General features: G+C 40.1%; 1 protein-coding gene across 2 annotated transcripts in view; it reads left to right on the top strand.

Moving 5' to 3' along the window:
• The first annotated feature begins 204 nt into the window (after positions 1-204).
• The window catches only part of C3H1orf87 (chromosome 3 C1orf87 homolog), a 97,512-nt gene continuing 81,969 nt past the window's right edge, over positions 205-15,747 (top strand). For both annotated transcript variants that reach the window (XM_049879415.1, XM_049879414.1), the window contains exons 1-2: positions 205-325; positions 1,732-1,864. In XM_049879415.1, coding sequence (XP_049735372.1) covers positions 1,758-1,864 — 107 coding nt within the window. In that variant the 5' untranslated portion in view covers positions 205-325; positions 1,732-1,757. The remainder of the gene's footprint in view (positions 326-1,731; positions 1,865-15,747) is intronic.

The raw sequence follows: 15,747 nt of genomic DNA, 5'->3' as shown, positions 1-15,747 counted from the left end.
ATGCTCCCAACTCCTGAGGAAGGGCCAAGGCGAAAATTTAACAACCAGACTTCGTTGGCAGCCTCGCCCTGGGGCATCGGGTCAGGAGGCCCCGCCTGCCTCCCAGAGGTAGGAGGAAACCTGGACCTGCCCAGCAACAGCCCTTGCGTCGTTAGCGACCCGGCGGGAGCAGCCACCTTCTTCTCGGCCGGCCCTGTGATTGGCCCGGCTCCGGGCTCCCAATCCCTCCACCCCATCCCGGCAGGTCTTGGTGCGTCGGGTTCCCCGGGAGAAGCACCGACCGCACTCCTCTGAGCTGCCTGGGTGGGGAAACGCCGCCTTAGCGGTAAGGCCGCCCCCGCTCTTCTTCTCTCAGGAAAGGTCTCAGGGCTCACGTGCAGCTGCTGTGCAGGGAAAGGACTTGACAACCACAGATTTCCATACAGCTTCAAAGAGATTGCAGGTCCGGCTGGATGGGGTTACCATTGCAGAGCCCCACACACGCTAAGTGAAACTGTGGTAGTATTGGGAAGAACTGTGGTCTAGTTGTCTGACCAGAGTGCTGGAAACAGCTCTGCCCCTCACTCACTCTGTGACCTTTCCCAGTTTGTAAAGTAAGGGTTTGGATTAGATTCTAACCAGATTCCTTCCAGGTCAAACCGCTGCAGATAATTTGAATTTCTAACAGATTGCCTGGCGATTCTAAATGGTGCTGCTTAGGGACCAAGTCTGAGAACCACTAGTAGAGCCACAAACCAAACTCATTGCCTTGGAGTCAATTCCGACTCACAGTCACCCTACAGGATAGAGTAGAACTGCCCCATAGGGTTTCCAAGTTGCGCCTGGTGGATTTGAACTGATGACCTTTTGGTTGGCAGCAGAGCTCCTAACAACTATGCAATCAAGGTTTCCATGTAGAGCAGTGGTTCTTAAAATTTCTTATATATAAAGATTACCTGGGGATCTTGTTATAATGTAGATTCTGATTCAGTATACCTGGGATGGAAATGCAAATTCTCATCAGGGGTTCGAACTGGAAGGAACTGGTTTGAAGCCCTGGATTAGAATGATTTCTAAAGGTTTTCAATCTCTGATAGGCTCTGAAAGGGAGTAGTCAGCTGAGGCTGAGTTTACAGAACTCCTGTTTCCCTCGGCATCAGAACTGTTCAAACACCCATTGCTTATCTCATATAGGATCTCAGTTTCAGATTTAATGGGTTGTTGCAGAAACAGAGGAGGAATAGCAACAAAAATTCCACCTTGCAAAGTACAGAACTCCTTCAGGCACATGGTCTCATTGGACTCACCCTTAATCCCTGAGAACAGGAATGGGATTATCCTGATTTCATAAATGGGGAAACTGAGGATCAGAGCTGAATATAGATTGTTCACTTAAGTCCTGGTTTCCTTTCTCACCTCACAAGTATCCTGTCTGATGTAATACAGGAAGGTAGGATCACCTGTTTCTGTACATTGGCTTTGCAGACATCTTAGGTGTAATTCCCAAACCTGCTAATTACTGGCTATGTGACATTGAGTAAATTACATAACTATATTATGCCTGGTCTCTCAACTATAAAACAAGAAGGGTAGTAGTAAACACGAGTATCTTCTGCAGGCCTTTATTAAAGTGTTAAGTGAATTCCCATCTGTAAAGTGCTCGTTCCTGGTAATGTTGTCATTATCAGTGTGGATGGCACAGTTGCCTAGTGGTAACCAAGAGGAATGATCTGTTTGTTTTCCATCTGCAAGGATTTGAAGGGGTTTTGTGAAGAACCATGTCTTCGGTTTGGAAGACTCCCTATGGATCAGATGCAATGCCTGAGACGGTAGTAAAAATCATTGGAAGCAAACACTTTCGATACCTTGTGGAGAAGCCAAAGATGTAAGTTTGCCATTTGAAAAATATCTGTGTTGCATGGATAGTAATGAAGTTTTCTTTTCTTTTAACAGAGAAATTTACGTTTTAAAAATGCTACCCATGGAAAATTAAGTCATTAAGATGTAACAGTAGAAGTAAAACAGTGTCGATAACTTCCATGTGTGCTGTTTTCCTGATATTTTTCATCTTTGTAATTCCCCACACTCCTTAATTACTTCAGCTGATTTTCCAAATAGATGGGAAATATGAGCATTGTGACATTCATAAATATTAACAGAGTATTGCTGCCCCTTCTCATCGGGTTTGTAATCTACCATATGTAGTAATTTTGGGGGGGTAGGGAAGGAGGGCTGTTAGTCAATTTGTTTTGAATAAAAGGAATGAGATTAATAATGAATCACTAATTGTAAGATTTTCACTTACTCTCGTTAGTGTATTCAGTAATCCTCCAAGCAGGGCTTCTCAGGGCATAGTTAAGAGATCTTTCGTCCCTTCAAAGCTCATGACAGTTACATTCAAGGGAGGTAACTCACATATTATCTCTGAAATTCGTTAGGTGTTTAGTACAGAAGAATACAACAAGCCTTTCTCTTCCAGCTTTTTGGTGGTTCACAAAAATAAAAGAAGGTAGTATACCTGTCTTTCAGATAGTAGACATCCCATAAATATTACCAAGTCAATAGTTGCCTTTCCCTCCTAAGGCTGTTTCGTCAAGTCTTCCCTCTATTTCTAACAAGAAACTCACAGAGCAAACAAACAGGCAAACGTAAAGGACCTAGCATCATTGAACACAGGCACATAAAACAGTGGTTACTAAACCTGGAGATCATCTGAATCACCTGGGAAGCCCTTAAAAATAAAGATTGGAGGTCCAGCCCTAGACATGTTGAATCAGAATCACTGAAGATGAGGTTATTAGAACTACTGTTACAGCATATAAGCTTTAGAAGGACAAAATGTTTTTACCATTTGTAGCACCCACCAAGAGAGATCCAAAGCCAGTGCCATAATCAATTAGTAATGTCTGCCATAGCAGAGGAACTGCGTTTTGTAGCTCATGAGTCATGCATGTGGAATCTTTATAGAACTGAGTGATATGAGTTTGAATTCTAGCTCTGTGCCTTCCTGGCTTGTTAACATTGGGAAAGTTAACATCTCTGGCCTCAAGTTCTACATCTGTAAAGCGGAGATAAAACAACACCTATCTAGTAGAGTTGTTGTAAGGATCAAATGAGAAAATATATGCAATGCATTTTTCCAATACCTCGTATATTCTGCTAGTGTCAATAAAGCATATATTTCCAAGGATATAAGACATTTAATAAAAAATTGAATCTTTCTCTTTGAAATGCTTATCATCCCTTTTATATTCTATACCTAGGAGGGGTCATCTCTGTTTCCTAGATGAGGAAACTAAGAAACTGTGATGAGATAAGTGATTATTTCAAGATCTCCTTGTAAACCCCTCTCACTGTCAAGAAAGGTAAACAGTGTTAGTTTGGACTCCCCGCTCAGTTCTTCTTCTACCTGGAAGACTACATTACTACTTTAGTAATCCCATTCATTCCTAAAGTTGTTCCTATAACCCTTCTATCCCAAACCCATTCATTTTTCCAGGCGTTTCGGAATTTAATGTGTTCGTATCAGTGGGGATGCAGCAGTGAGGAGTGGAAAGATCCTTGGCCTTTTAAATAGGAAGGAGCCCTTGTGGCTCAATGGTTAAACACTTGGCTGCTACCCGAAAGGACAGAGGTTTTAGAGGTTTGAACCCATCAGGAGAGAAAAGACCTGGGGATCTCCTTCCATAAAGATTACAGCCTAGGAGACCCTATGAGGCAGTTCTACTCTGTCCTATACAGTCGCTGTGAGTCAGAATCGACTTGACAGCACACAACAACAATCTTATAAGAAAGTTCCTTTTTCCGTTTAATTTTTAAACGTCAGGAACCAGGAAATATATAAAATGAGCTACATTCACTGGGAATAAAGGTCACAATTCTGTTGCTTCCATGACATTGTAAAGAACAGGATATACATATACAAAAAAAACCCAAACCAAACCCATTGCCACCAAACTGCCTCATAGGATTCCAAGGAGGAGCTGGTGGATTCAAACAGCTGACCTTTTGGTTTGCAACCATCTCTTAACCACTGGGCCACTAGGGCTCCATATATATATATATATATATGTGTGTGTGTGTGTGTGTGTGTGCGCGCGCGTATGTGTGTGTATCCATACCCATTGCCGGAAACCCTGGTGGCGTAGTGGTTAAGTGCTACTGCTGCTAACCAAAGGGTCAGAAGTTCAAATCCTCCAGGCACTCCTTGGAAACTCTGTGGGGCAGTTCTACTCTGTCCTATAGGGTCACTATGAGTCGGAATCAACTCGATGGGCTTTTTTTTTTTTTTTATACCCATTGCCATCAAGTCGATTTTCCGACTCATAGCGACCATGCAGAACAGAGGAAACTGCCCCGTAGGGTCTCAAAGGGGCTGGTGAATTTGAACCACGGGCATTTTGGATAGCAGCTGAGCTCTTAACCACTGCACTTATAGGGCTATGTATGTGTGTGTATGTGTGGTGTGTGTGTGATCTAAAAGTAAGCCACACTCTTTCTGGTAACCGAAGTTGGCTCAGAAGAACAAGAAAAGTTTACCTTCTTGATACAGATACTTATGAAAAGCATATTGTATCGGAACTGAAAGTGACCTTAAAGGTGTAGAGCATTTCACAGATGAAATGAGGTAACTGAGGCCTTAGTAGACTTAAAGAGAGCTGCTCAAGTTCCCAGCCAGTTGTTAAGAACTAAGATCAGAGTCAAACTCTCCCTCAGTCTTTCCTTATACAGCATGTAAAATAATTGACAGATGACAGATAAATTCTGAACACCTATTGAGTATTTTGCATGAAGGAGGTCCTTCTAGAGGCTTCAGACAGTGTGTTAATCATCCCATAGTTTGTACCATCATAATCTCCCTCCTGGATTAGCCTGCCTCTAATCTTCTCACTCCCAAACCTCTCTCTAAAGCCTTGCTACTCAAAGTCTAGTCCGTGGACCACGAGCACCAGCCTCACTTGTTAGAAATGTGACTCTCAGCCCCTCCCCAGACTTAGTCAGAATCTTCACTTTAGTCAGATCTCCAGACGTTCATACATTATGGTTTGAGAAACCCTATCCTCAAGTAGCTATCATGACTTTTCTAAAACACAAATCCCATTATGTCACTGCCCTGCCTAAAACCCTCAATAGCTTCTCATTGCTCTAAGCATATTGTCCCAACTCCTTGTTTGAGTTTATCTAGCCTAGTCTCTTTAATTTAAAAAAAAAAAAAAGTTGCTGTCGAGTCTATTCTGACTCATAGTGACCCTTTAGAACGGAGCGGAGCTCCCCCATAGGGTTTCCAAGGTGTACCTGGTGGATTCGAACTGCCAACCTTTTGGTTAGCAGCCGTAGCTCTTAACCATTATCCACCAAGGCTGTTGTTTCTTTACCTCTTCATCTTCATCTCCTGAAATTGGAAATACAGGGCTGTTTTCCTACCACCACCAGATTTACCCATCACATCTATAGGATCCTAGGGCTCATTTAGGGATTATTATACTCTATGGTTATTTTCTATGTGTTTGTCTGTTTCCCCCACTTAAGTGCAAATTCTGTGTGCACAACTATATTCTTGGCACTGAGTACAAAGTCTTCTGCATATTCAAAGCCTATTTAATGAATTGGATGCCAAGAAAAGTGAAGATCTAGACAGACAAGACATAGTTGCTTCAAATACATCCAAGTTGAAAGCTCTATGCTGCTGAAACAGGAAGCAAATGTTACCACAGAACCCTGCTGATAATCTCTGATAGCTCATGGAGGAAGATTTGCCAGGTGACAGGAGACAAACATTCTTATCAAAAAGGAGATAAGAGTGGGTAATAAAACCACAGAGCCAGAGACTTGTAGACAATCCCTGGCAAAATTGCAAGCCCAAGGATTATTAGTCATGAAATATATTAGTTGTGGAAACTTAAAAAACAAAAGTGATGATCACTAAGGGTTGGCATGTGTTGGCTAAAAACAGATTATGCTAAACTGGTCCCATTCCCTTTTTTGATGGGGTTACTACATCGCTGTCTAAACTAAGGGAATGATAAAGGTGTGGTATTTGTTGATTTCAGTGAGTCATTTGACATATTTTTCTCACGAATTTCTGAAATAAGGCAGAGACTTCTGGATTGCATAGTATTGAGAGGGGTGAATTTTCATTGGGGACCATACAGAAGGATTGGTGATTAAAAACTCGATATAAACACAAAGTGTTGGGGGGCAGGGATGGGTTGAGAATATTTGTATGTGACTATGTTCTTATTCAACTTTTTTAAATCTGCAAATGAAGGAAGGCAGTCAAATCATATCACGGTGGTAGAATGCTGAGAAGTCCTGTCAAGAAAATAGGCTAAAACCAACAAGATGAAATTTAACAGAGCTTTTTTTTTTTTTTTTAATATGCAAAGTCTGTCTTTAGATAAGAGTGTATGCAAATGGTTATATGGATTATATGGTTGGTTTTATTTATGTTCAGGCTTAGCATGAGCCAAAGGTATCCAAGCAGAGGGATGTGCCTCATTCTAGTATGCTACATTTTAGGAGGGACAGCGGTACACTGTAGGATGTCCAGTGGAGGACATTATGAAAGATCCAGGGTTTGAAATGGTGTCCTATGAAGAACATTTATAGACTTTTGGGATTTAATTGTTAAACAGGAGAGAGATTGGATCTATTTCAAGAAACTCCTGTGAGTAGAGATGCTTCCAATGAATAAAGGTGGACTTGGGTTTGCCATAAGGAAAATCTTTGTAGTGATTAGAAATTATAATAATTGAGAGTAGGTGCCTGTCTGTTTTATTAGTACCATATCCCCATAGTCCTAAGCATATACTAAGTATTCAGAAAATATTTGCCGAAATAATTTTTTAAAGGCAATGGATCTCTTGACAAAGCAGCAAGTTCTGACGTATGAGAAATGATCAAGCAAAGCTGGAACAGCATCCGTCAGGGAGGCTATTGGTAGATCTTTTGCAGTGGCAGAGAATGGACTAGTTGACCTGTATGGTTCCAAGTCAGTGGCCCAAAGCACTTCATTCCGTAGATGTGTTACGGTTTGATATAGTGTTGTTAAGGATGGTGGAAGCTGCCTGCAGCTTGTTATGGGGAGGATAGTAAATACTGGAACATATCTAAATATAATTTACAGTTGATGTTTATAACCAAGAAATGCAAATTTCTAGATTTTCCCATGACTCTCCTGAAGCCCATGTGCTGTCATTTGTTATTCTCTCAAAGCCCTTTTAATGACAAATTGGTTTTGGCTTTTGTGAACTCTTTTTAAGTGTTAATGTTAAACATTTTAGAAATGAAAGCGTATGTATGGAATTCCATCAACATCCTTTCCACAAACATGTATTGAGTGCCTACAGAGTGTCAGGCCTTGAGGATACAGCATTCTGCCCAAGTTCTATTTCTAGGAGACTCACACCAGATAGCAATGGCCATTCAACTGGGGATAAATGCAGTGGGAAAAGTAGAGGAGGATCATAAGAGTGTACTGAGTCACAAGGGATATTTCCAGAAGACATCTTTGAGTAAGTGGCATTTGAACAGAGACTAAGTGGAGACAAGCAGCGAAAATTACCCAACTCAAAGAGAGTCCTTAACCAGAGTTGGCTGATAGTGAGCTGGCTGAGACTGGACCAACCTTGATCTCCTTGAGGAGGGTTTTGCCAGATTCCAGCTTTCCATAGAACTGGTAGTTTGTTCTTTCCTCTCCTCTCCCAGCAGAAGAGGCTGCAACTTCCCACATGTTCCAAAATCTCCAAATATTGGACATCTGGCTTTCTTAACAACTACTACAAACAGTTGGCACCTGGGTTGGCACCTGGGTTGACCTTCTGTAGCCCAAGCAGATTTTTTTATTCAAGGCTCTCTTATGCTTGCCTCCCAATGAGTGGGACATCATCCCTTTCCTGGAGCACAGTACCCATCTAGAGATGAGGGCACCACATAGCAGCTGCTTTTCTGTCCATGAGGTCCAGCCTGCACCAAGTGACCTCACAGATGTTTACCTCAAGACCTACAGAGAGAGTAAATCATGCACATATCTGAAGAAAGAGCTTTCCACAGAGAGGGAATATAAAGCCTTTTGGCATATTTAAGGAAGAACAAATAAGCTTATGTTGGTGGAACACATTGAGAAAAGGGGAAAGAGGTTGGAAATGAAGTCAGAGAGGCCGGCATGGTTCAGATCATGTAGGACTGTATGGCTGCATGGGCCGTGGTAGGAATATGGGATTCTGTTCTATACAGGATGGGAAACCATTGAACATTTGAGAGCAGCAGAGGACATAGTCTAATTTATGTTGTCTAAGAATGGCTCTGGCTGCTGTGTGGAGGATAAACTGAAATATGAGCGAAGAGAGGAATTCATTTAGGAAGTCATTACGGCAACCCAGGCAAGAGATGGCAGCAGTGACCAATTATAGTCCCTACATAAACCCTGGGTAAACTTGGTGATTTAAAAAATCCAAGTATCCTACTTCTTCCTCTTCTTTTTTTAGACATAACTGACCATAATACTTTATCTGTGTTTATTGTTTTTCTCACTGTATATTACTTTAATATCCATGGACTCAATATCTCCTTAAAACTGAACAATAATATCAGAGCAGACACTATTACCGCTCTTTTCACAGAAGTTCAAAGTAATGAATATCTTATCATCATACTTCTGTTATGCCTTTCCACTGCATTAAACTGCTTCCTTATTAATCTTCTACAATGCATTAATTATTATTCTAGTCACTGTGGGGACAATAAAGAAGCAGTAGGTATTGTTTTGGACATATGTCTCTAGCACCAGAAATAGCCATAAAACTTTAAATAAGAGTATGTGATAGTATATGAGTAAATAGCAAATGAATGTCACAGAAAATTAAAGAAAATTGCTGCCAATTAATCCCAAATATTGAGACTATGAGACAAAAGTTATTTTACCATTTGAAATTCAATATTTCAAAAAAATCATAAATTTAAAAAACAAAACCAAAAAGAACCCCAAAAAGTAGTCACAACATACACGACAAGAAATTCATCCTGTTAGTGCCTAAAGAGCTTTTACCAATCAATAGGAAAAAAGATGAGCAGCACAATTTCAAAACTTAGTAAAGGAACTAGACAGGCAATTCACAAAAGAAGAAATAAGAATGAGCAATAGATACGTGGGGGGAAAAAAATCAACCCGACTGGTAAAAAAAGCCATCTAAACAGCAATGGGATATTTTTTTTTTTTTTTTACAAATCAGACTGGAAATATTTTTACTGTGGAAATATCCAGTGTTAACAAGAGTTTAGAGAAAAAGAATACCTATAGGCTACTGGTTTTTTAAGTATGCTTGTCAAACACCTTAAAAGTACATGTACTTTGGTATAAAACCTGCATCTATGAATCAATTCTGTAGAAACAATTATGGATGGATGGAATGGTTTAGTATCAAAGATGTTCACAAGAGTATATAAGTCTGGGTCCAGTAGGAAAAAAAAATGGCACACTCAAGTTAGAAAAATCCCAGGAGAGTTTGTTTACAAAAGACTAGTTTCAAAGTACAGTGCCACAAACTTGGGCTAACAGTCTCAAACTTGTTACCTCCCCTAGGCCTGCAGGCATGAGAAGAATGGAATGCTACAGAATTTAAATAGAGGGAGAATTCTGTAGCTCTGACTACCTTGAAAAACTTAGTGGCCTTTGGTTAAGAGTCACAGGTAGCCTGAGGCAAGCCGGCAGGGAGGGAGCCACCTGCCAGGGTTACCCTTTGGGTAAAACCAACCAGAATTAGACTACAAGGAAAATCTTGGTAAGAGGTTACACAGGCCAGCTTCCTGAAGTGGAGAAGGGTGCCAAGGATCCAGACTGGGAAAAGGAACATACTTACCAGGGCAGCAGTATTAAAACTGGTAAAAAAAAAAAAAAAAAAATTGTAAACAACATAAAAGTTAAATAACACAGGATGAATTAAATAAACGATTGTATATCCATATAATGGAGTTAAGAGCTTGGCTGCTAAACAAAATGTCGGCAGTTCAAATCAACCAGCTGCTCCTTGGAAATGCTATAGGGCAGTTCTACTCTGTCCTATAGGGTCGCTATGAGTCAAAAAAAACTCAACAGCAAAGGGTATTTAGGCATTTAAAATGATGTTATAGAGGCATAAGTGTTGATGTGTAAAGAGACCCATATTATAATATTGTCAACTGAAAAAAAAAAGGATTCTAAAATTATATAATCCTGGTTTTATTTAAAAACAAAACAAAAATGTGTCTGTATATGGAAAATTTCCATAAAGAGGTAATATAATACCTTGCCACATGTCGTTTATTCATTTATAATTTTGAGAAAACACAGATTATATTTGTATAGTCAATTTTTTAAATCGATGTCTCTTTACATATGCTTGGTTTAGTTCAATCCCATTAAACAAAATAACATAGCAATAATAATTGGTTACTATTTTTTTTTAATATTCCAATAGACCATGTGGATTCACTCAGGAAGCAAGAAGTGTTATGCAGCATCCTCTCAGAGTATATGGATAGAAGACCTGGCTCAGAAAATGTGCCTTAAAGCACTGAGATAACTTATAAAGAGGCCAGGCAGTTGCACAATCATTTTGCTTAGACTCGCAAAAGCAAAACAGGAGAGAACGCAAATATGAAAGACATTGGATTTCAAACCAGTAAAAATTGGTGCAAAGATTTAAAAGTGGCACAAATTTACAAAGCACCTGGGTGTAATCCACCTGAGAACCTCCTGGTGCAACAATGTTTTGCTTTTTCTATGAAAATTGAGCCAAGTGATTGGGAAGAATGATACTCTATCAGAGAGGATTTTTGATATTAATTAAAATTAGTATGTGTCCTAAAAATGGGGGATTTCTAGAGCTTGTATTTTACTGTGACTGGGAAATACCAAGATTGGTCAGACAGACTACAAGCCAGTTTTGGAGTCCCTGAGTGGTGCAAAGGGATAAAGCACTGGGTTGCTAACCAAAAGGTCGGAGGCTTGAGTTCACCCAGGGCCACCTGATGGTCTACTTCCGAAAACTCAGCTATTGAAAACCCTGTGGGGTACAGTTCTATTCTCACACATGTGGGGTCACCGTGAGTTGGCCTTGACTCAAAGGCAGCTGGTTTCTCTATGTTTACTTACTTAAATAGATTTTCCTTTATTCCTATTCGTTGCAATACCTTGATCTTTTGAACTGTATAGTTTGGCCTATCAATAAAGAAAATTTGGGAGTTAAGAGTAGGGAGTATTGCTTCTGTATCTGGGTAATAAGGGAGATGTTTATAAAGGGCAGTGAGATAGTGCTTCAATGTACCATAAAATTATCATTTGTCAAGGAAGTGCTATGCACCAGGCTTTATGCTAAATATTTTATACATCTTATCTTGAGAAGTATTATTTTTCACATCTCACAGATGAGAAACTTAACAGGAGAGATGTAAAATAATTTGCCAAAAGTTCCACTAGTTACATTTCACGCTGAATCAAATCCAGGACTGCTGGATATAAGGTCCATACACTTAACCACCATATTGTACTGCCTTAAATTATGGGTAAATTTTGCAAAATTTGGGGAAAGGCCTTCCTTTTTCATTCTCTGTGCTGTTGTTTCTCAAACTTTAAAGTACAGAGGAACCACTTGAGATATTTTCTAAGAACATTTTCTTGTCCTGTTCTCAGAAATTCTGATTCGGTAGGTTCAGAGTGAGCCAAAGATTCTGTTTTATTATCCAGTACCCTGCATTATTCTGATTGATACAGGTGGTCTGAGGTTCAAGTACTGGGAATCTCTGCCATTTTCCCCACAAACAAGGCCTTCTTCCTATTTGCAATGTTCTTCCACCTATTTTCCCTTTTAACTACTATTTTATATGTCTATTCCTTCAGGAGGGAAACCCTGGTGGCATGGTGGTTAAAAACTATGGCTGCTAACCAAAAAGTCGGCAGTTCAAATCCCCCAGGTGCTCCTTGGAAACGCTATTGGGCAGTTCTACTTTGTCCTATAAGGTCACTGTAAGTCAGAATCAACTCGACTTGACAGCAGTGGGTTTGGTTTTTTGGTTTGATTCCTTCATGAAGCCCTGGTGGCACAGTGGTTAAACACTAGGCTGCTAATCAAAAGTCGGCAGTTTGAATCCACCAGCTGCTCCTTGGAAACCCTATGGGGTAATTCTATTCTGTCCTATAGGGTTGCTATGAGTCAGAATTGACTTGAAGGCAATGAGTTTATTCCTTCATAGAATCATTTCCATTTCCTTTAGGCAAATTTGGTTTCAAGGTCCTCTGTGTTCCCATATCTTTTAAAATATTTCTAATTTTTTCACTTTTCACACTATATTATGGTTCTCCCTTCAAATGTCTGCTTCCCCCACTTAATTCTGAGCTCTTTGAAGACAGCACCATCTGAAGACTATGGTTAGACTGGATGCAGACTAAAACCTATACTAAGAAAGCTAAAAGATAAGATAGATGTAAGAAAACAGGCCAAAGCCGTGATATGAATGTATCCAGTGGTGTAAAATTGCATATAAGTAAAGAAAGAAGGTTACAGAATAGTAGGCATGTTGGGATACTACTTTTTGAAAAATGACAATAAATCATACCAAATCACACTTGCTGATTGAGTGATATCCCTAATTTGAAAACTAATTTTTTTCTGTGAAATATTGTAGTGTGAATGCCATGACAAATAAACTTTGATTATTTTTATTGATTTCGGAGGTTGGCTCAATGTTACGCAGAATGAAATGGGCTACTTGGGGAATTACTTTAGGAATGTAATGAATTTCCTGTCTCTGGAAGTGTACAAACCAAGACTGCATGGCCAGCCACCTAGGTGCTCTATACAGGCACTTTAGGTCCAGACTGGAAGATGGACTGAATGCTTTTATACATGTTGTCTTTAACGTTTTAAAAAAGAAAGCAAAACCCTGTTGTTTTTTAAATCAAAGAGGATCAAAACCCGGTTGTTAAATGATAGTTTGTATATCAAGGAGCCGTGGTAGCACAAGGGTTAGGTGCTTGGCTGCTGAGAGGTTAGCAGTTCAAACCCACCCAGAGGCTCCAAGGGAGAAAGATCTGATGATCTGCTTCTGTAAAGATTAAACCAAAAAACCAAACCAAACCCCCTGCTGTCAAGTCGATTCCAACTCATAGCGACCCTATAGGACAGAGTAGAGCTGCCCCATAGAGTTTCTGTAAAGATTGCAACCGAGAAAATCCTATGAGACAGTTCTTCTGTGTCACATGGTGTAGCTATGAGTTGGAATCGACTTGACCGCAGCCAACAAAACAATTTGTATATTACTGCTATAAAACTGAGAAGCAATATGGAGGAAGGGAAGGTCTGGTGGCACAGAGGTTAAGAGCTCAGCTGCTAACCAAAAGATTGGTGGTTCGAATCCAGCAACTGCTTCTTGGAAACCCTATGGGGCAGTTCTACTCTGTGGTGTAGTATAGCTAGGAGTTGGAATAGACTTGATGGCAACAGATTTGTTTTTGGTTTTTTTGTTTTGTTCTGTTTTTGGTTTTTTTATAGAGGAAGGAGCACAGGCTTTTAGCCATACAGACCTGATACGAATCCTAGACCCCTTATTAGCAAATTGACCTTGGGCAATTTAGTTAACCTCTTTGATCATCCATTTCCTCATCTGTACCATAGTAATCATAAGACCTATTTTGCACAATTATTAGAGATAACATGGACCAATTTATGATGGTTGACACATTAGGAGCCATGGTGGAGCAGTGGTTCAGCGCTCAGCTGCTAAGCTAAAGGTTCTACTCTGTCCTATAAGGTTATATTGAGTTTTGGTTCGTTGACATATACAAGCATTTAACATGTTAACTAATATAATTACAATGCTGAAGAAATGATTCCGGCATAGGTTTGGAGTTGGATTAAAAGACTTTTAAGGTCTTTCTGAGAACTAAAATTCTATGACAACAATGATAGGGCTTTGTGGCATAATTAAAAAAAAAACTCACACTTTTTCACAATAGCATTTGCTACATTAGCACAAGCCTAAAAAAATTTTTTTTTTTTTTCACATTTCAGCTTCCCCATGGAGTTTGGTGAGATTTTCAGCCAACCCCCCCCCCCAGTTTCATTTTATGTTTTATTATGCTGTCGTCTTTTTGAAAAAGAAAAGTCTGATTGTGTGGATTCTCTCTTACTACTTCCAAATAAGAACCTACTTTCATTTACTGAAATTAGATCCCCATTCGCTGCTTTGGCACACTCTGGACTGTCTCCTCCAGAGGGCTTGGGGCCTGTTAGGTGGTGCACAGTTGGAAATTGGTGGCATTGAGTCGCTGCCAAGGCTGGCAGACCTTTAAGATGGCATCTGGTGACCTTTTAGCTGAGCCCCCTGGGTCCTCCATTTGAGATTTTATGTTCTCAGTAGGGGTGTAATCCAAAGCAAATGTGAGATCTGGTGAGTCTGAGTTGCATGGAAGGCGGGGCCAATGGAGGATCCCTATATTGCTTTGGGCAGAGGAAGCTACTAGATGCCCTTGCAATGTTTCTGTCTAACCCTGAGACTCTGAGCCCTAATGGAGGGTGGTACTAAAAGGCTGGTTTGCAGGAAGAGCCCACTGTGAGAGAAGGAACAATTCGACACCTTTCTCCACATTTATTTTTCATCCAGCAGCACAGTAATCCTCTCTAATTGCTCTAGTTCCTGGATGACACTAAACTGTTCGTGGCACCCCAGGGTGCAGCAGCTGAGGTCAGAAGTACATATGCAGGCGCTAGCTGTGTCTTGCTTCCAAGATAGCATTTTTTTCCTTCTTTTGAAGTGGCAGATTTTTATTCTCAGTAATGTAGGTAGGTAGCATACAAGCATAGAAGAAAGAACTGTGAGTTTGTGAACAACATAACAACCAATGTGTGTTGACGAATTGTTTGTGCTAACGACAGACACATGCCGTTTCTCAGCTGGGTAGTCATTTTCATGATAATTTTTAAAGTGTTATGTATTTTTTTTTTTTTAGCAGCTTTTACTTTGAACAGATTTAACAGGTTATTTTGGGTTTTGCATCTACTGGGGCTGTTTTAACAGACAGGCAGATACATTTCACATTTCTTAGGCAATTCTGTCTTGAGACTACCCACAAAAGGACTTTGTTTTTAAATTGGTAAATATATATGTAACATAACATTTACCATCTCAACGATCTTCACAGGTATAATTCAGTCACATTAATTGTGTTCATCACGTTGTGCACCCATCACCATTACCTGCCTCCAGAAAAGAATTTTGAAGGTGATTAAAGGAGTCCCTGGGTATTGCAATCGGTTAACGTTCTTGGCTGTTGACCAAGAGGCTGGAGGCTTGAGTCCATCCAGAAGCACCTGGGAACAAAGTTCTGGCTACCTACTTCAGAAAAAAATCAGCCATCGGAAACCCTAAGGAGTACAGCTCTACTCTGACACACAGGGCCTTGCCATGAGCCGGAATCAACTCAACACAACAACTGTCTTTTGTTTGTTTGTTTTTAATTGTAAAAAGATATATTACACAATGTTTGCCAATTCGACGTTTTTTTCATGTGTACAGTTTAGTGCTGTCAGTTACATTAATCATGTGTGCAATCATCAGGCAACTAGTTTTTTTTTTTTAAGTAAAGATGATATCACCCCTTGCCTTCCTCCAGAAAAAGTTAATTCTCGGTCCCATGGCCATTTTTGCCTTCACATCCTACATTTTCTGCTACCATTGACGTCTCTACTTTCTGCTCTTCGTATAATTGCAAATCCCGTGGATCCTCCCCTGGCT

The sequence above is a fragment of the Elephas maximus genome, chromosome 3 (genome assembly GCF_024166365.1).
Source record: "Elephas maximus indicus isolate mEleMax1 chromosome 3, mEleMax1 primary haplotype, whole genome shotgun sequence".
Lineage (NCBI taxonomy): Eukaryota > Metazoa > Chordata > Mammalia > Proboscidea > Elephantidae > Elephas > Elephas maximus.
The sequence above is the reverse complement of the archived record's forward strand: the minus strand, read 5'-3'. Positions and strand labels throughout refer to the sequence as shown.